The following is a 21417-nucleotide window of genomic DNA, read 5'->3' as shown; positions in this document are numbered from 1 at the left end:
AGCTTTCAGGAGGCCAAGAGAAAAAAAAAAAATCAAAGACCTTGGCCGATCTCAGAAGGTGCCCTGGAGGGCCTCTTGTAGCTTGCTGTGGGTTCCTGTCTCTCTCGGCCCTCTCTTTGTCTCTCTTAACATATCTTTTAGCCAGACTGAAAAATTAGATAATGCATAAGTTTGGACTGATGGAGATTGGAGAGAGTGGCAGAGAAAAGCAATCTCATTTCTGTTACTTTGCTTTAGAGTGAGAATAATGTAGTACAGTAGAGAAATATAAAATATCAAACATTTCATTTTAAAGAGTAGCATGTTCTTTTCAGTTTACCTAAGGGATATACAAATTCACTTTCATTTTATGAGATTGATGCAATAGATAAACTGAGTGGAATGACTGGCTCTCTCTTTGTCCTCCTCCAGTCACTCTTATTTCAAATCTCTTTTCCTAGACTTGACCATTTGTCCACAGTTGGTATGCAGTCATCCAGTTCCTTTTCTGTGACTTTGTATATAAAACTTTATCTACCCATAACTGGGATAATGTATTTTTCTGAAACATGTTATTTCCATCGAATGTCTTTTAGGGATCTTCGCATGTCAGTGCATCTAGATAGCCTTTTTTTTTTTTTTTTTTTTGATTAGCTACATGATATTCCTTAGTATAGTTAACTCATTGTTTAACACTTCAACTCTTCATGGCCTATTGCAAAGTTTCTGGTTGTTTACTACTGCAAAAAGTTCTGCAACGAATATTCCAGTACATCCATCATTACCACAGAGGGCAAATGTGATTTAATGAATGGCAAGATTTAAGAACTACAGTAGCATTGTCCAGAATTTTCTTTTCCCATCTTTTTTTTTTTTTTTTTTCCTTGGGTGGCCTCATTTTCAGACAACCTCACTTTGTGTGGTAGCAAATATGTCAATGAGCAGTTCCACACTTACATTCTATCGACTTTATAGCCTCTCTCTCAATATCAGCAGAAGTGCGGGAGTGGCTCTTGCTTCACCAGCTTGGGTCGTGTGTCCATTCTTGACCCTGTCACTGTAGTTCTGTAGGTAATTTATACTGATCAATCAAGCCTGGGTCACATGCCCACTTGCGATGCTGGGTCAGCATAATATACACCACGCACATTGAGAGGGAGGGTGGAATGGGTGGTTTGCTAGATAAAAATCAGGATTATGATACCAGAAGGAGAAAGTATGTGTGCTGCTCAAGCAAATATATAATTGTCACTACAAATGTCTTATAGATAATGGGTTTTTTTAATGTTTTTGTGAGTAGAAGATGGACTTACTAATGGTATCCAGATTTATGTCTTAAGGACCAAAGGATTCTTATAAGTATCATTTGAAATCTTTGCTAGAGTAATGAAACAAGTATTATTTATATATAGTGTGTGAAAAGAAAACACATTATAGATTAAGGACCACTAACACTATAACAGAGAGATTGTTTTTCGGTTCAGAAAAGTGTTACCCAATGTATTTGCTAAATATTCAGTTATAATGATAGATTGTATCAATGACATGATAGACACCTAGTCTTAAAACACATTTGTTAATGCTCTATTATTTGCCAACCCTTAGTACAGGTTCTATAGTTTATGTATTCATTTATTAGACAATGTTTATTAAATTCTGCTATAGACTGGTTACCATGCCGGGGGCTGGGAATAAAATACTGACTACAACAAGTTCCCTGCTCTCAAGTTTCTTTCATTCTTGTTAGGGGCCGCAGACTATCAATAAGTAAATAAACAAAGAAGAAAATTCCAGGTTGTGGTTTACCATGAAGGAAATATAAAGAACATGAGATGAAAAGTAACTGGGGAAGGTCATTTCAGGTAAGGTGGTAAAGGAAGCCTTCTCTGAAGAGACAACATTTGAACTGCAACCTGAGGACTAAGAATGAACCCCAAATTCTGGACCTGCGTTATGTAATATGGTAGCCACTAGCCATGTGTTAGCCATTGAGTATGCAAATATAGCTAGTTCAGATTAAAATGTACTCTAAATGTAAAATATACATTAGCTCCCCAAGGCTAGTACAGAAATGGTAATTAATTTTATATTGATTATAGATTAGAATCATAATATTTTAGATATATTAGGATAAACATTATTAAAATTAAGTTTACATGTTACTTTTCCCTTCTATAATATGATTAAAATGTTTAAAATTTCGTATGTGACTCAATTTATCTTTCTGTTGAACAGTCCTGGTCTACTTGCTACTATTGATATGCATGTTTTCATCTTTTTGTTCTTGCTGATGGCAGTTAAATTTATGTAGTAGACTCTCCTCCAAGGATCTAAGTCTATAATATTTATTGACTGAAATGTCCAAATATAATAATTCAGCGTGTGATCAAATTTAATACAGCTCAGAGTTAAGACGCATTGGATGGTAGGCAAAGCAGAGAACATTGCCACAGTTGCTAGAGCAGTTCTCTCGTTAGTCATGTTCCTGTGGAAATGTTTGAGAAAAAGATAAAGGAAGATTGAGTTGGAGAGGTAGGCAGGGCTAGCAGTACCAGGTAATGACAGCGTAGGACAGGGTTTCTGTGGGAATCTGCAACAGCAAACCGCAGAGATCTGTTTCCATTCTCGACGGTGAAGGAGATTCTTCTGTGTTTTGTGAAATTGCCACTTCTTGAATATTAAAGTAAGCGTTTGATTCTATACTGTTTGCACTGATGAAATGTTAGTGAAACTCCTTTTTATATCTCTGTCAGAGCGATGTTGGTGAGTTCACACACATTTAATAACATTACATGAATTCATTGCAGAGAGCAGGCAGGGTCGTTTTTCTCTGAGCCCTGCTATTATTCAAATTTCCATTTGTGGTTTGTGCCATGGGGAAGAAGTTGGTGATTTTGAAAATGCATGTCTGATTTAGCGGGTGAAATTTTTCAATTTGAGTTTGTAAACATGTGAGACCCCCAGATGTGATGTTTGTTATGTAATCTAACAGTTTTGCGGGGGGAAACTCTGTCCCTACTGGTTTGAGAGAGAGTTGAGTCATATCCTGTGAATGTGAAGCAGCGGTATTTAAACATCACGGGTTCCTCTTAGTTTCATTCTAAGTCGCTGCTGTTCAGAGCAGCAAGTGTTCTCTGCGAAGAGGCTGCTACTCGCCCTCTGAGAGGAGCGCAGCCTCTCTCGCTGGGATTCAGTAACGAAAGCCAAGTCTGAAGATGCAGTTCTGTCCCTGGAGTGAAAGATGTTTTGTTTATTGCTAATCAACTATGCTGTATAGCTGCAAGCTGAAAGGTGCCTGTAATTTGCCAGTTATTTACAAGGTAAGTGTTATATTTTGATTTACTCACTGTATTGTGGCAGCCTTGAATTAACGTGGCAGTTGTATGTGATCATGCCTCAGAAAATGCCTTCTCACAGGATCTTAAAGGTGGGTTGGAGATTCTTGTGCAAATAATTTGAATTTATGGTACAGCCTACTTGTGAGATACTTAATAGATTGATATTGCTTGCATGATAGTTTTTAATGAACAATATAGTGCCTGAGATGTGAAAACATTGTAGTAGCTTTGTATTTTTTTTAAGGATTAAGTAGTACCAGAATCATTGTTTTTCTTCTTGCCACCCTGTCATCTTGGTTAAAGGTAAAATGTAAATGCATAAAATTCCTATGATTATATTTGGATTTTATTCAAAATAATGATAGCTCAAAAAAAACTGTATTTCTCCATTACGCAAAAAGTGGTCTTAGTGATTTTTAGAAAGTTGAAAAGTAGTGTCTCTTGCTTTGACTTTTTATTTAAGTGAAAGGTCATCATTTTTAAACTTCTCATCTGTTTGTTTTGAATTGTATATGAGTTTATTATCATAAGTCTGTTTCCTGAGCTGTTGTTGGAAACACTCATATATACATTGTATGGATGGAGAAATCTGTGGATTAGAGAAGTGGACAAGAGGTTTGCTTTTGAAATTCTTGAAGATTGCTGAGGAAAGGTGGGAGTGGAAAACAGGAGTGTTGTCTTGATTTTTTAGTGATTAAAGAAATGGTATCAAATCAGAGCTAAAGGTGTATCTGGTATCATATCACTCTGGATAGTCATATTTAAGGCCTTTAAATTCTTCTGAAGTAGAAAAGGTTAATTTGATTGTGAGAGCTACAGCTGTGAATTTGTGAGATGTTGATGAATTGAAGGGATTTTCTATCTTTAGTGACAGTTGGCATTGGAGTACTTCTTCTTCTTAATTGACCCACTGTCATGCTTAGAGATTATTTCATTTCTATTCACAATTATGCCCACTGCAAAATTGCTAGATTCTAACTACAACTTGGAGGTTATTTTCCATTAGATATATACATTTAATAACTCATGTTTTGCAAAGGCTGAAGTGAAGGCATGAAGTTTTCCTCTTCTGTGAAGGGGAAATTAAAATTAGTTTAGCTTCCAAATATTTAATATTTGGAATATTTATTCTGAATTATAAAAGAAAAACTTCAAAGAAAATGACTTAGCACTCTATGAGCTTTGGAGACCTTGCATGGTGAAAAGGCACATATCCCAAAAGATGAGAACACAAGAGGTTATAAATAGAATAACCTGATGTTTGATATATATATAAAACTCTGCTTTTATGCCTGGACAAGGGCAGGGCTATTCTGTTAAGTATTCTCCTTGAGACTTTTTCCTTATGCTATATGTGGATTAGGAAATGTCAATAAAGCGATAGAATGTAATAATCTACATCAAGACAAAAGCATATCTTATTTCAATTGACACTGTTTCAGATTCTTAAATCTGGACTATAGTGGCCATCCAAACTGTTATTGTGAATGAAAACTCAGGCTGATAAAACGCTATAAAATTCAAGTTTTGATGATATGCTCTGTTACAAATGTAGACTTAATTTCAATGACATTGTACAGCCAACTGGTAATTACCTGATTAGATTGCTTCTCCTCCTTCCTTTCTTTTTCCCTCATCCTTTGGCTGTTTTCCTGCTTCTTTGCACATCCAAGAGGAGTGTGGGTAATGGTCAGAGAGAGAGAAGGAGAATGAATAGACCAAATGGGGTACCATCTCTATTTCTCACCTCTCATAATGGTTCTGGTGGGGAGCGACGTCAGAAAGAGGTTACATATAATGGCAAAAATAAGTCTTTTAGATTTCAATTATTCAAGAAATTCCTTGACCTCTGAGACAAAGAATAATTGGGAGCATGGTTGGGACAAATTTATCTACCTTACAGAATTATTGCAAAAAGGTAGTATCACATCTGTTATATAATTTTATTTGACTGTAATGTTTTATATATGTTTCTGTGGAATTGTTTTTGTGTTTTCTTGAAGGAAAAGCACTGACAAGATATCAGAGATACACAGAATTCCACTCTGGATTCAGACCATTTATTTTCAGAAGTGAGGGTCTCCTTTTTTCTCTTTTTTTGTAAACTATTTTACTTGTGAATTTCTACCTTATATAAAAATAGTATGCAAAGGTAAGCTCCAAAAATAAAAATAAAAACCTAATTTTACCTAAGCCTCAGTGCTGTTTGAAAAATATCAAATAGCTAGAGAAAACTCATCCTCACTCAAAAGATACTTATCTTTTGGCAATTGCATCTTATCTTTAACCTAAAATCAACACCCAGTTAGGGACTACATTAGCAGAAGCACATAACATAAAATTTCAAAATATTTTTCTTTTAAGTAAAGCTTTGTCTGAAGGATTCAGGGTGAGAAACTACAAAGTAGGAAGAAATTATCTTATAGAGTACTTTTTCTGACTCCTGAAAACTAAATCTTTCTGGGTTATGCTTTACATCTTAGAGTCTCTAGTGAATCCTACTGGATAGCAAAAGCAGCACATTCCCTGGGAAAAATAAATAGTGATCGCTCTCCTGCCTACTTCTGAAAATCTGTGACGGTCACATCTACTTCTGAAAATCACATGAGACTTTGTGAGAAAGCACTTGTGAACTCAGCAGAGCTTGTCAATATCACTATCACTGAATAAGATATACAGAATTATATAGATACTTGGAAGTGAACTTAGATGTGTTTATCTTCTTACTTCAGAAAGAAGGGAATTAAGGTCCAGAGTGCTTAAGGAAAGTGCCTAACTTCGCTCAACTAGTACCTGAACCTGGATCTTTTTGTCTCCTGGGTTAGCTAGAAATTGATCACAAGATTAGTTGTTTCCTGCTGTTAAGAGTTTTTCTGTTTTTTTTTTTTTTAAGATAAATACTATTTGCAGCATTGATGCACATCCTTATCGGAAACTATATCCTTGGAGAATGTTTCACAGAGGACATATTGCCCTGTCTACAAATTTTGTGGGCTGAGAATTCTCATTGGATCTAGCTTAACGGAGCACAAATTTGAGGAGTGATTATCAAACTATAGCATCTGACTCTTGCAATCTCTTAGCTATTGCCACAGTAGACGTGTCCAAGCTCTTCTCTGGAGAGTTGAATCATAAAAGTGAACATGTGAAATGAATGGGGGGTCGATGTTGTAGCTTTTAAAACTGCAGATAGTATGGTAGATTGTTTTGATGCTTGTTGAAAGTGGCTAGAAAAAAGATTCTTCCAAAGGCTACCCTTAAAAAGAGATTCGAAAAATTAAAAAAAAACAAATGAACTTCCATTCCTTTCTGTTAGAATTGATCTGGCTGTTTTATATTTATGGGACACTATTTTTCAGAGATGAGATGGGAGAACAATGACTTTTCATAATTATAAAAGTTAATGACATATATCCTATGATGCTAATGAACAAATTAGAGTCATAAAGAAAATTTTTCTTTAAAGCCTCTTAACACTAAAATTGGAAGACAAGTTAATTAAAAGGTTTCTTGTGTTAGTGGTATTAATAAGGTTTATATCTAATTCCTAAGAATTCAAAATAGGGTCACCATTTCCTTTAATAAAAAATGTACCTCTCATGAAAAGCATTGCTATATCTTCATTTCCTGTGTTCTAATTTATACCTTCAATAAATAAGTGGAATTTAACATCATGCAACCTTATGAACAGATCCTAGCTCTGCTTTGTAATAAAATTCAAGTGTACCTTGATTCCAAGAACTGCATAAATCTATAACTGTTAGGAGATAAAGGAAAACGGATTTGAAAAGACCCTAATGCTGGGAAAGATTGAAGGCAGGAGGAGAAGGGGACAACAGAGAATGAGATGGTTGCATGGCATCACCGACTCAATGGACATGAGTTTGGGTAAACTCCGGGAGTTGGTGATGGACAGGGAGGCCAGGCGTGTTACAGTCCATGGGGTCATAAAGAGTCAGACACAACCGAGCAACTGAACTGAACTGATGAATAGTTTAAAAGCTTCACTAAACATAAGTGCGGTGAGATTGTGTGTGACCTGAGGGACAGAGCTCTGGGCTGTAGGGTGGGTAGTGGGAGAAGCAGTATTTTTTGTACCCTTGATCCCTCTTGTGGTTTTGGAACTGACAAGGAAGCCCGTGTCTTCTTTTGATTTTGTTTTCTTATCTACAAAGTTGACAAAACATGCCCATGCTAGATGATAGTACCACACATCCTATACGTACTTTGTAAATACTGGTTACTCACCCTATGAACATCAAGGTGGGTGAAGCACTTTCAGGTCAATCACAGAGCCCATAGAGGTACCATTGTCGTAAGTACCAAGTGCGGTGTTTAGATGCTCGGTCATGTCTGATTCTTTGTGACCCAGTGGAGACTGCCAGGCTCCTCTGTCTTTGGGGATTCTCCAGGTAAGAATGCTGGAGTGGGCTGCCATGTCCTCTTTCAGGGGGTCTTCCCAACCCAGGGATCAAATCCAGGTCTCCCGCATTGCAGGCAGATTCTTTTCCATCTGAGCCACCAGGGAAGCCTGTGAATATGAGTGGGTAGTCTATGCATTCTCCAGGGGGTCTTCTTGACCCAGGAATTGAACCAGGGTCTCCTGCATCACAGAGGGATTCTTTACAAGCTGAGCTACCAGGGGAGCCTGTAAGTGCCAGGGTTGGTGATGAACACCCCCTTAGTGATACCCAAGTAGAAAAGCTTCAGAGATGATTTATTGGCTTTTAATTCCATCTTCATTCAGTAGAGGTACTCAGATCAGTCACTTGGTCTCCCTTTTCTTGAGTCATTTCACTAGTGGGATGGATTAGTAATATTCCTTCATGGCAATTTACTGCATATCCAAATGTAACAAAACAAATTCCAAATTCTGCACTCCACAAGTGTTTCTAAGATGAAAATAGCAATAATGGCTAACATGTAAGTCAGTCTCTATAATATATTTTAATGAACTGTCTTAATTTATTTCTTAAAAGTACCTCATGGGATTTGGGCACTATTATTATTGTTCCCTTTCACAGGTGAAGAAACTGAGGTATAAATTAGGTGACTTATCCAAGTAATCACCCAAATGGTATTATAATGATCAGAGTTCAACCTAGGTAGTCAGGCTTCAGAGCCAAGATTCTTTATGTTCTATGCTGCCTCCAGTTAGATTACCTTGATCCCAGTAATATGAAGTGACTGCTATAAAGTAAAACAGAAAGGAAAAGAAATCTTATAAATGTTAATACATTTAATTATTTTGATGACTCCAGCCTTCTCACTTGTGGTGAAACCCAGGCCTTTATGAACCAGAAACAAACTGAAGTTATTTGGGAATTCATAGAAAATGAGGCTAGTAATAATGCAAAATGCATCGGGAATGAACAGACATAACCAGTCCTCCTAGGAGGGATCATTGTCTTGGGTGATGTGAAAAGATTTCATATTTTTGAGAGAGAAACAACTTTCAAGGCACACACTGTCAGCAGTCTTAGGAAAGCTTCTGGAAATTTGTGTGTTTTAAGGGAGAATTAATGTCATGTCCCCTTTTCTTTGTCAACTGTTAAGAATTCCTGATAAAAGTCATTTGTGAGAAGGAGCATATTGAAGGAAGAGTAGAAGGATTTTAGGTCCATTATGTGACTACATCCATTTTGATCTGCCTTCTCCAAAGATTCCACAAATTATGCTTGAAATTCTTGGGTAATTTTCTTTTAAAATTTTTATTTAAAAAAAAATAAAAATAAAAATTTTATTTTTAATTGAAGGATAATTACTTTACAATATCACGTTGGTTTCTGCCGTACATTACTGTGAATCAGTCATAGGTACACAGATGGCCTCTCCCTCTTGAACCTCCTTCCCACCTCCGACCCCTTCCCACCCCTCTAGGTTGTTACAGAGCCCTGGTTTGGGTTCCCTGAGTCACGCAGCAAATTCCCACTGGCATCTGTTTTACATATGGTAGTGTATATGTTTTCATGCTACTCTCTCCATTCATCCCACCCTTTCCTTCCCCCAACCCCGTGTCCATAAAACTGTTCTCTATGTCTGTGTCTCCATTGCTTCCCTGCAGATAGGTTCATCAGTACCATCTTTCTAGATTCCATATATATGCTTTAATATATGGTACATGTTTTTCTCTTTCTGACTTTCTTCATCTGTAGGTTCTAGTTCATCTACCTCATGAGAACTGACTCATATGCATTCCACTTTATGACTGAGTAATATTCCACTGTCTGTATGTACCACAGCTTCTTTATCCATTCATCTGTCAATGGGCATCTACGTTGCTTCCATGTCTTAGCATGCTGCTAAGTGGGGTATCTCTGTCTTTTTCAGTGTTGGTTTCCTCAGGCTACATGCCTAGTAGTGGGATTGCTGGGTTGTGTGGTAGTTTTATTCCTAGTTTTTAAAGGACTCTCCATATTGTCTTCTATAGTGGCTCTATCAATTTACGTTCTCTCGGGTAATTTTCAAACCCTCGTGTTTCCTTAAGTCTCAAAGACAAGAGCTTGCTTCAGGATGTTTTGTACCCTCAGTGCTAGCACAGTGCTTAGCACACTGGGAACCCTCAGGAAGGATTCCTAGCAAGTTGGCTGGCCAGCTGGATGGATGGATGAAAGGATAGACAGTGGGAATGAGCAGGCACATCCAGATCTGCTCTGAGTCATGACTCATGTGCCCAGACTGAATTGGGATCAGCCTATTACTGAACTTGTGAGCGCAAGGGAATGAAATGTTAAATGTAAAACCATTTATTTCAGTTCATCTCATACTTCATCATCTGATGGTTTTCAATATAAAACTGACATATCTATAAATCATTTCTTGCCACAAGCTTTTCCCACTGCATCATGTTAGAGATTCTTTAATTACACTATGGAACCATAGTTGGTTTACTTCCTTAATTCAAAAGCGAAATTGATACAGCTATATACATACATAATTGACAAATGTTATACATGTGCATGGAGAGAAATAATAAAATTAAAAGGTCAAAATAAATGTGAACAGCCAAATTAATGGGAATTGTCAGAATTTGACTATTTAAAAATTTATTGTGGAAGACAATAAAAATTCATAAGAAATAATTGAAGCAGCATATCAAAGGAAAGAAAGGTATTTTTAAAAATAATTTAAAAATATAGACTTCTTTCAGTCTTAGAACTGTTGCTTTGTTTTTCCACAAAATTTCATTAGAGAGCTCAAATAAGAGGTCTGGGAACCAAAATTTATTTGGCATAATCAGTCAATTTTAAGAGTTGGTTTCCAAAATGAGAATGGTGACTAAGGGCTTGGGTTAGGAAATGCTGCAGATATTGAGAAAGGGTATTAAGGTCATTATTGTTTCAAGTTTTCCAGTGGGGAAAACGCAGAGAAAACATTCCTGTAAAAACATCTGTTCAAAAATAAAATATATACAAGTTTTAGACAATGGGAGCAACTCTATTGCAAAAATTACACATTTATCCTTGATCCAAAGCAGTCATTAAAAACAAAACATAAAAAAAAAAAGAAAAAATCCCAATCAGCAAGAAATTATTGGATAAATATTCTTTTCCCTGGTCCTAAACACCATAGCATATGTTCACTATTCAAAGATGTTCTAATTTTGTGTGTCCAGGTGTCTTGTGTTATTTGAATTGCACTGGAGTCCTGTGTCTCACTGTTTTCTCAAGAACCATCTTGCTTACAAATAGCATGTTCCATGTCAGCAATCACGGGCAAGAGTTACCCTGGTCAGCAGTGGACCTGCTTTTTATATCACAGAGTCTGACCCTCAGTTTCAACATTCTTCAGATGAAGGATTCATCTTGTAGCCTCGCTCACATTTTCCAAAGACTAGGAATTTCTTAAAGACAGAATTCTTGTACTTTTTTTTTTCATTATCAATTCAGTGGTTGCTGTGAATATTGAAATCAATTCTGAAACAATTACTTCCAAGTTTATTTGGCCATACTGTCTAGAAAGCTTTTGCTAAGCCCATGCCTGGAGTTTGAGAAATGTTTATGCTATAGATAGAGAGACAGCACACACACACACACAATAAAGTTAGTTAGATAATTAGTTAATGAATGATGAATTAATTAATGACTATCTCATGGTAAATGTGTATTCTAAATGTGTAAATAGCTATGAGGAATCATTAATACACCAGGCATAAGAAGACTCTAGCCTGATTATCTGTTTTAAATCATTGATAAATGGCACAGAATATTAACGTTCAAGAGTTTTTGAAAAGGATGTTGCAGTTCCAAAGATAGCCAGATTACTACCAGGAAGTCACTAATATCAACAGGGAATATGACTTCTTAGGTCACTTTCAAGAGACAGTGTTAAGGTGGTTATTGTTTCAACTTTTCCAAGGGAGTAAAAAATAGAAAATTTTCCTCTCAAAATATTTGAACAAGCAAAACTAAATAGGGTAAAAAATATATGGAAGTTCGAGATGAGAGGAGCAAATGTTTTAGAATAGTTTTGTTCATGGGTCCCACATGGTGATGCAGAGGGTAGAGGTCCCATTTGGGTGATTTTTATATAACAGACACTAATATGACTTTTAAAGAAATCAACTAATGTCTTAAAAGGTTTTCCTTGTGGCTCAGCTGGTAAAGAATCTGCCTGCAATGCAGGAGACATGGGTCCCATCCCTGGGTTGGAAAGATCCCCTGGAGAAGGGAAAGGCTAGCCACTCAGTATTCTGGCCTAGAGAATTCCATGGAGTGTATAGTCCCATGGGATTGCAAAGAGTTGGACACAACTGAGCGACTTTCACATGTACATGTACAATGTCTTAAAACTATTATTTGCTACATTAAAATATGTATCTAATTGTACTCTGAGATCTTCCTCATCTTGTCTATTATTTTTTGTATGTTTTAATGAAAGACTGCTATTACATTTCACTATTTTAATTGAAGTTTTTTAAAACAAAAATTAAGGACAAAGTTAATGAAAAGCTAAATAGCAGTTTTATCTAAAAAGTACAATATTATTTTATTTAATAAGTCAAATAAGTTCAACATAGTGTGCCAACTGTAAAATTTCTGGTTTCTTCCTTTACCTGAGCAGCATGTAATTCATATTCACTGCTTCTGGAATTAGAAGGTGCCTTAAATGGCAACCCACTCCAGTATTCTTACCTGGAGAATCCCAGAGACGGAGGAGCCCAGTAGGCTACGGTCCATGGGGTCACAAAGAGTCGGACATGACTGAGCGACTTCACTTCACTAAGATAGACTAGCTCAACTCCTTATATTTTCAAATGAAGAATATTCTGGCACAAGCAAATTAAATGACTTTTCCAAGATTATATACACCTAGCTCACAACAGAGTCAAGCTGAACCTGGGGTTCTCACATGCAACAATGCAGTCTTTTTACTCTATTAGTCACTGAGAGCATCATTTTCTGAACTTAGTATTCAAATGGTGCACTGGATTTTCACTTCATCTTCTTTAAGTTGCTCAGTCGTGTCTGACTCTTTGCAACCCCATGGACTATAGAGTCCATGAAATTCTTCAGGCCAGAATACTGGAGTGGGTAGTCTTTCCCTTCTCCAGGGGATCTTTCCCAACCCAGGGACCAAACCCAGGTCTCCTGCATTGCAGGCAGATTCTTTACCAGCTGAGCCACAAGGGAAACCCAAGAATACAAGAGTGGGTAGCCTATCCCTTGTCCAGTAGATCTTTCCAACCCAGAAATCGAACCAGGGTCTCCTGCATTGCAGGTAGATTCTTTACCAACTGAGCTATCAGAGAAGCCCTTTCACTTCATATTAAAGTTTTAATTGTGCACAGCATAAATCAACTTAAGTTTGTCCCAATTTCCTTTCGGCCACACACATTTTTTACCATATTTTTGGAAGGGCATTTTTTTTTAACCTACAGTTTCTCCATAGATACTTTTCCTAACACCTGAACATTTACTTTTGTTCTATGCTCTTGGCCATGAAGATGCACTTGTAATTACAGAAGTGGGTCCACACTTAACCACTCTTGCACATCTAAATCTGGTTAGATTTTCTACCCCCTCCAACTTTCGGGAACCTCAACACAAATTGTTACATCAAACTGACAGAAAACTCCATAAGTGGGAATTATTGTATTAGGAAACAACGTACACATCACTTCAAATCATTCAACCAAATAAATGGGAACAATTATTGAACAATGCTCTGTACTAATAACTGTACTTTTATCATCAAAGTGATGATGAGCTGCAAGTTCCCAGCCCCACTGCCTCTCTGCGTGGCTCCTGCAGAAGCTGGGCGACCACACCCAGGCAGAGGCAGTCAAGTCACAGGGTGCTCTAGCTCTCCAGGTAGAAGATTCTCTTAGGAGATGGCCCAGGTACAGACGGCACCAGGTAATCTGGTCCACTCTCTTTCTTTTAGGTATGAACCGGCAAAGTCTGTGCCTGATTTGGCTTCTTATTTGCAGCTGCAGCGGTGAGTGAGGAAAAGAGCCTTTTTCCAGAGTATTCTTCAAAATGCTAGTTCTATGAAATCAGCATTCTGTAATCAAGTAACTTTGGAAAACACACCAGATTGTTTTCCCCCTCTGAATATTCACACTGGAGGCAAAAAAAAAAAAAAACATCAAAAGCTTGAAAGTTGGGAACAGTGGCTGTTTAATATTCCTTAACCCAGTATTTCCCAAATAAATCCATTTTCATAATACGACCTATTAACATTATGAAACACACTTGGGAAACACAAAGCAGACATTTTTCTCACTGACTGTATGTCCTGAAAAGTGGTTTGGGAAATGTCAATTTACTGTTCCCTCGGGGGTCTCTGTCCCTATTTTTGTTTGTCAGTTGCTAAGTCTTGATTGACTCTTTGTGACTCCATGGACTGCAGCACGTCGGGCTTCCCTGTCCATCACCGACTCCCAGAGTTTGCTCAAACTCATGTCCATTGAGTCAGTGATGCCATCCAACCATCTCATCCTCTGTCATCCCCTTCTCCTCCTACCTTCAATCTTTCCCAGCATCAGGATCTTTTCCAATGAGTTGGTTCTTTGCATCAAGTGGCATCAGTCCTTCCAATGAATATTCAGGGTTGATTTTCCTTGGGATTGACTGGTTTGATCTCCTTGCTGTCCAAGTGACTCTCAAGAGTCTTCTCTAGGACCACAGTTTAAAGGCATCAATTCTTTGGCGCTCAGTCTTCTTTGTGGTCCAGTTCTCACATCTGTACATGATTATTGAAAAAGCCGTAGCTTGTCTATACAGACCTTTGTCGGCAAAGTAATTTCTCTGCTTTTTAATATGCTGTCTAGTTTCTTCTAATTTTATGGCTGCAGTCACTGTCTGCAGTGATTTCAGAGCCCAGGAAAATAAAATCTGTCACTGTTTCCACTTTTTCCCCATCTATTTGCCATGAAGTGAAGGAATTGGATGACAACCTCTCATAACATGAGCTCAAGACTGAGTGTAAGAATAATTTTGACTTTGAGATTGTTAACTTCGTTCAATAATACTGTTCAATAACACCCAAGGTGCTGGTTCTCTGAGCGGGTTTGATGAAGAAAGGACAGAGGCTCAGGGCAGAGAGTAATAAACCTCTGAAGTGGGAGATGGAGAAAATTTCACAGAAACGCCCCTTAGGCTACATCGAGCAGGATGTATTGGTGTTTTCCAGGTGGATAAGAGCACGGGTGTAGAGGCACCACTCAACATAAGAGTTCAGGAAACTGTTGTTGTTGTTTTAAAAGCGTCTTTGGAGTCTGAGGTGGAAAGAGGTGTGGCCGCCGAGGCAGGCCAACCCGAATCCAGTCCCCGGATTCTTGCGCGGCTGTGCTGAGAGGCTTGGCAACCAAGCCTCAGCAGCGGAGAGCAGTGGAACCAGGAGCCTGGATGAAGAGAAAACGAATGCAGTGAGGAAACGGAGAGTCTGTTGCCTCTTGGTTAAAGAATACCTTCGGCAAGTGCCACCGTGTGGGCTTGACCCTCCTCTGCCCAAGGATAAGAGAGAATTAAGAGGCTCCCTGGTGTGGGGTGTGATGAGCTTCCTGAGAAGCTCAGCTCTGCAGGATAGCTGGGCCGGTGAGCTGCGATGTGACCTGAGGGTATCATGATGAACTGTAACAGGAGCAGAAAGGGCAGGTAGCACCAGGCCTGAGAGAGGCTTCCTAATACATCCCATGGAAACAGGTGGAGAGTGGACAGGCTTGGAGCTGGAAGTGAAAGTGAAAGTGAAGTCGCTCAGTCGACTCTGTGCGACCCCATGGACTGCAGCCTACCAGGCTCCTCCGTCCATGGGATTCTCCAGGCAAGAGTACTGGAGTGGGCTGCCATTGCCTTCTCAGAGGATCTTCCCTACCCAGGGATCGAACCCGGGTCTCCCACATTGTAAGCAGATGCTTTACCGTCTGAACCATCAGACAAGAGCTGGAAGACCTGGGTTCAAATCTAGTCCTCCCCACGTGGTAGGTGACTTTGAGAACATTGACGTCTCTGGGCTTGAGTTTCCTCCTCCGAAAATGAGAATGAAAATACCTTATTTGGAATGAGCTAGTGTAGGTCAGATATGGAGTGTAAGGTGAGCCCTCTCGTGTTGCTGATATTCCCACAATGCCCAAGGCTTTTCACATCATAATTCAAGCAGACAGCCCAGTCTAGCCGTCTGTGGAGCAAGCAATTCATGAGAGACCGTCTCAGGCAAAAACTGAGAAAAGCCTGTACCATGCAGGGTGGATCTGGCGGGAGAGTGATTGATTGGAATCTTGTTTACAAGCTCTTGTATATATTTCCTCAGCCTTATGGAACTTGTTTTGTTCAGGATTTAGCCGAACGAGGGTAAGGAGGATAGTCCTGTACTGTGGGACTGAGGGGATGCTTCTTCGTACTGATTCTACCGGAACAGAAGAGGAACTAGTCCAACTGTTTCTAGCTGGGGTGAGGAGAATGGGGTCCACTGGTGCCTCCAAAGCCAAAACCAAAACGTGCTTAGCATCAATATGCCAGCTGACCCCCAAAGACCACACAACACACATACACACATACTCACACAGAGAGAGAGAGGGGAAGGAGAATTGTAATGAATAGTCTCATATTAGAGTCTCTGAGAAATCCAGTCATTAAGAAACCCGTATACCCGTTAAATTTGTTTACACTAAAGGAAGACTTGTTTTTCTCATGAACCTGTTAAAATGTCTCTAGCAGTTTTCTGTAGAAAAATACCAGGAAAGAGCACAGATACATGAACTTTCACAGGTACATATTTCTTCTTCCCATCCTGTTTTCTCAGAAGTTCAGAAGAGAAGCAAAATATAAAGCTCACCTTTCATAGGACTGCCAGATTTCAGTAACAATCTAGTAAGTGTTTTATTAAAGATGGCCTCACTTATGTGAATATAGACACCATTCTGACTTTTAGACCATTGATCTGTGCGGTGACCACAATCCCATAAGGTGAACCTTTCAGCCTAAGTGGGCCTCAGCAGTCACGTGTAGGTCCCTGGTTATTTCAGTGCCTTCCTCTCCATGCATTCAAGAGGGGGAAATTGTTTTCTGAGAGCCTTTGTGCCAGATACAGCGGGGACACATTTAGCAGATAAAAATGAACACAGTGTATGCCAACAAGAGGTTTTAATCACTCTAATGAGTATCAAATTATCAGCAATACTGAGTGACATTAGGTAAAGCAGATGATAGAGTGTAATAGGGGAAGGTAATTTAGATTATGGACTCAGGGAAGTTGACTCTGAGAAAATGACTCTTAAGCTGAGTCAAGAGATGTGTAGATTTAATTTTGGTTTCCCATGATCTTTTTAAAATTTTTATTTTATATTGGAGTATAGTTGGATTTACAGTGTTGTATTAGTTTCAGATGTACAGCACAGTGATTCAATTATATGTATACATATATCTATTCTTTTTCAAATTCTTTTCCCATTTAGGTTATTGCAGAATATTGAGCAGAGTTCTCAGGGCTAAAAAGTAGGTCTTTGTTCATTATCTATTTTAAATATAAAAAGGTATGTACGTCAACCCCAAACTCCAAATTTATCCCTTCCACCTTTTTCCTCTGGTGACCATTAGTTTTTCTAAGTCTATGAATCTGTTTCCATTTTATAAATAATTTCATTTGTATAATTTTCTTTAGATTCTACATGTAAGTAATAGCCTGTGATATTTGTCTGACTCACTTCACTTAGTATGATAGTCCCCAGGTCCAACCATGTTGCTACAAATGGCATTATTTCCTTCTTTTTAATGGCTGAGTAATATTCTATTATGTATATGTACCACATCTTCTTTATCCGTTCATGTGTCAATGGACACGTAGGTTGCTTCTGTGTCTTGGCTATTGTAAACAGTGTTGCAATGAACAGTGGAGTGCATCTATCCTTTTGAACGCTGGTTTTCTGTGGGTATATGCCCAGGTATGGGATTGCCCGATCATATGGTAGCTCTATTTTTAGTTTTTTAAGGAACTTACATACCCTATACTGTTCTCTATTTTACAATGTACCAATGTACATTGCCACCAACAGTGGAGAAGGGTTTCCTTTTTTCTCCACACCCTCTCCAGCATTTATTGTTTCTAGACTTTCTGATGGTGGGCATCCTGATTGGTGAGATTTTTCAAGTTTGTGAGGATTAGAGAAAACTAGATAAGGTACCCAGCACAGTATTTGTTACAAAAGCTGCCCAGGAGATTCAGATCTACTCTATCTCCTCATCAGTGACTATCAAACCACGCTGTCCTTCAGAGCCCAGCAGGTGGGCTGCAACGTGCTACCCATCAGCTTTGGGGAGTTGTAGGTAAACCCAGGGGTATCTGTGGACCTGCTTGGCCCCACCACCTTTCCAATTAGCCTTCACTGAGCGTGTTCTCTGTGTGAATTTCTGCACAAACCTTTATTCACTATTTCTCTGCAGATGAGCACCCTGCCCTCTCTCTTCCCCTGCATTCCAGCCCATTCAGTTTGCCTGTAGTCCTCTGTTTCCTCTCCTTGAGAATAATCTCCTGGAGCCCCTGGAGCCCCCAGGACTTCCCCTGAACCCAAGACATTGCCATGTTCCCCATGAGGAATGTCAGCCTGTTGTCCCTCCATCCCCCAAACCACCTCACCAGGTCATTCCCTTCCAATTAAGTCCATATTTGCATGGTTACCACAAGAAATGAGCTCTCTTGGCTCACCCTCTAGACTTTGTGGTTCTACTTCTGCATTCACCCCTTGGGGGATGTGAGTTCACCAAGCCACAGTCCAGACCTGCCTTTCTCCTCTCTCTTAGCCAGCCTTCCCTAGATAACCCAGCTACACACATGGCCAAAACCCCGTGCGTAATTGGTGAGGTCCTGGTGGTACAAGGGGACAGGGGCAGTGCTTAGGTTGGGATCAGACCACAGTGGATTCGCCCAAAGAAAGATACTGTCATCCTCTAGAGTGGGCTCGAGAAGGACTGGATTTGAATTAGTTGTCCCAGGATCCAAGAGTAGTAATGAAGGAACTAGAGTTACTGGGGATACTGGGAGGTTTGGCGCTCCCTAGAGACATCCCCTGATCTGCACTGCAGGTTGGAGTCCCTGTAGCAGAAGGACCTAGAGGAGGCTGGATCAGGCCTTGCTGCCCAGGGTCCCCAGGGGCTCGGCGCTGGAGCAGCAGAGAGCCGGCACGTCTCCAGCGGCATCTTTCCAGCACCTGTTCTCTTCCCAGGCGAGCCGCACGGCTGGGGCTCAGAATATCACGAGAGCAGCTGGCTGTGGCTACAGACCCCAGTGGGCCTTTCATGGCTGAGGTGTTGACAGATGTGTGAGAAGACAGCTTAGATGAGATCAGAGCGGGCTTGCATGTGGGTGTGAAAAAGGACAGACTCCACTGCAGAGAAGAGGAAGACAGTTCCCTCCTGGCTCTGTGGTGTCTGAGGTCTGCGGTTTTAAGGCTCCTGGGACCACTTACAGGAAGGGTTAGCCTTCTGTTTTTCTGTCTGAGACAGCCCCGATGGGGAGGAACCCAGACGCAGGGGGTGCCAAGCTGAGCGCACGTGCAGAAAGGCTGCCTTCGCTGTTCTTGCTTGGGCTTCCTATTTCCAGATGCAGACAAAGACACGCACACCAGATTCTGCCCTGGCAGGTAAAGCCCCTGGTTGTGTCATCAAAATGTAGCATATTTCCTTGTATTTTATTCTGTTTATAAAAAAATAAGTCTATGCTTTCAAGCCTGAGTTGACTAAAGGAAGGTCCCTGTTAGCCATTCCTTAGTTTAATGTGATCAACCGGGTTTCTGTCATGGAAGACCTGACAAAGTCAGTGAAAACTAATCTGCAGAGTGAGGAATTCTTAAAAATGCTTATGCTATGTGGACTATTAAATGATTTTATAGCCAGTTTCTATTATATCTGTTTCTATTCAGTGACCTACCAAGAATGTGGCAGAGCTCTCGTTATTGCATTCATAGGCTCCATCCCACCACCCCTTTCTTTCTGAGCAATCAGAGTGGGCGATGAGAAAAATAGGACACGTTTGAGAAAAAATGGGTGACTATACAAAAGACAAGTGCATTTCTTTGGCTGTCAAAATTAGCTATGAAAATTAAGATTGAGAACATCTGTCTTAATTATGAATGTAGCACAGACTGTTCTGTTGTTTCACAGTCTTTCTGAGGGGGAAAAAAGAATGGAAAAGAAAGGAAAGTTAACTACTAGTCTCTCATGATCTCCTAAGTCTAATTCACTTTTGGCTATAAAAGTTATTATTGATATTAAATAATGTTCTTATGTGCAAATATTATAATGTTCACAGTTATATCTTAAAATGCTTGCAGTTCCATTTGCAGACCATACATTATAAAATTGGAAAGGTCATCTAAATACAGTCATCATAAATTTCAACATAGAAATGACTACCAGTGTGTGTTAGCTCAGTGTTTAATTAGGCATAGAAGCTTTATTTTTTTAACCAGTTGTGAAAACCATACTAATGTAAACTGACATCGAGAAAGCTGCTGGGAACAGCAAAGGAAATGGAAGTGAATGAAGTAAAAAGACCCTGATCCACCAGGTAGTTGAAGACTTGATGTATTCACCATTCAATACATGTCCTCAGAGTAAGAGACACCGCAGAAAACTCACCCGTAAATCTGCTAGGGCCTCTGCGCTTGCCATCGGCCACTGAGGCTGTTGACGTATTAAGTTAGACGTACCTGGTTCTGTGTTTTCTCTTATTTTCCTTTCTAACAGTAACTGTGGCCAGATTCCTATACTTACTGTCCCTTAGAATTAGATGTTTTTTGTCCTCATCTGTCAACAGTCTCTCTCCTCTCCTCACCTTGACCCCTCACTGTGAATTAAATCTGTTTTCTCTGGTTGAGTATTTTTTAGGCGGAACCTATCCAAGACATCATCTCTGTCTTTGTGAAACTTAAAGTCATATGTGGCTCCATTTGCTTTCTAGTCTTGCTGAATTTATTATTCATTTTAACTTGATTTGAATATGAGAATACATTTAATAGAATAGAATAATTATCTCTCTTTCCCATATCAAAAAAGAAAGATCTTATTGAAAGACTGAATTAATTTAAGGATTTATGTTTTAAATTGAGGTTAAGAAATAGATTGTCTAGCTTATTATAATAATAAATATTTTAAAATATATGTGAATATATTTCATGGGTTAATAGTAAAATATACAAAATTTTTGTTTTCAGCAAGTTACTAATTTTTATGTATTTTTGTAGTTCCTTTTGAATTTCTAATAGAGGAAAATCTGTGAGTAATGTCAATTTTATTTCTTCCTTTCCAAATCATTTATTTTATGTTTTATTTTCATCTTTACTGTTCTGGTCAGGACTTCTGGTAAAACATTGAGCTGAAGTGATGGAAGTGAGTGCTGTGTTTTTTTCACAATCTGAAAGGGAAAAATTTAATGTTTTACCGTAAATAACAATGATATGTGTTATCATTTTATCATATTAGATTTCCATTGCTGACTTCCTAGGATTTTTGAAATTAATAGACATTAAGTTGTATCAAGTGTTTTTCCTATATTTTCTGAGATGATCATATGAATTTTGTCTTTCATTTGCTAATTGGTGAATTATGCAAATTGATTTTCTGATAGTACCCTACTTTTGAATTCATAGAAAAAGCCCATCTTG

At 38.9% G+C, this 21417-nt stretch overlaps 1 protein-coding gene across 9 annotated transcripts in view; it reads left to right on the top strand.

Annotated features, from left to right (window-relative positions):
* Nucleotides 1-21417, top strand: part of MCTP1 (multiple C2 and transmembrane domain containing 1) — a 545955-nt gene that overhangs the window by 184509 nt on the left and 340029 nt on the right. Inside the window, exon 1 of one of the 9 annotated variants that reach the window (XM_020873019.2) lies at nucleotides 3069-3299. The exons of the other annotated variants lie outside the window; for them this stretch is intronic. Within the exon in view, the coding sequence (XP_020728678.2) occupies nucleotides 3246-3299 (54 nt within the window). The 5' untranslated portion in view covers nucleotides 3069-3245. Of the gene's footprint in view, nucleotides 1-3068; nucleotides 3300-21417 lie in introns of those variants that run through there. 9 annotated transcript variants of the gene reach the window in all.

Source organism: Odocoileus virginianus, chromosome 3 (assembly GCF_023699985.2).
Source record: "Odocoileus virginianus isolate 20LAN1187 ecotype Illinois chromosome 3, Ovbor_1.2, whole genome shotgun sequence".
Taxonomy (NCBI): Eukaryota; Metazoa; Chordata; class Mammalia; order Artiodactyla; family Cervidae; genus Odocoileus; species Odocoileus virginianus.
This window is presented reverse-complemented; position numbering and strand designations above follow the sequence as displayed.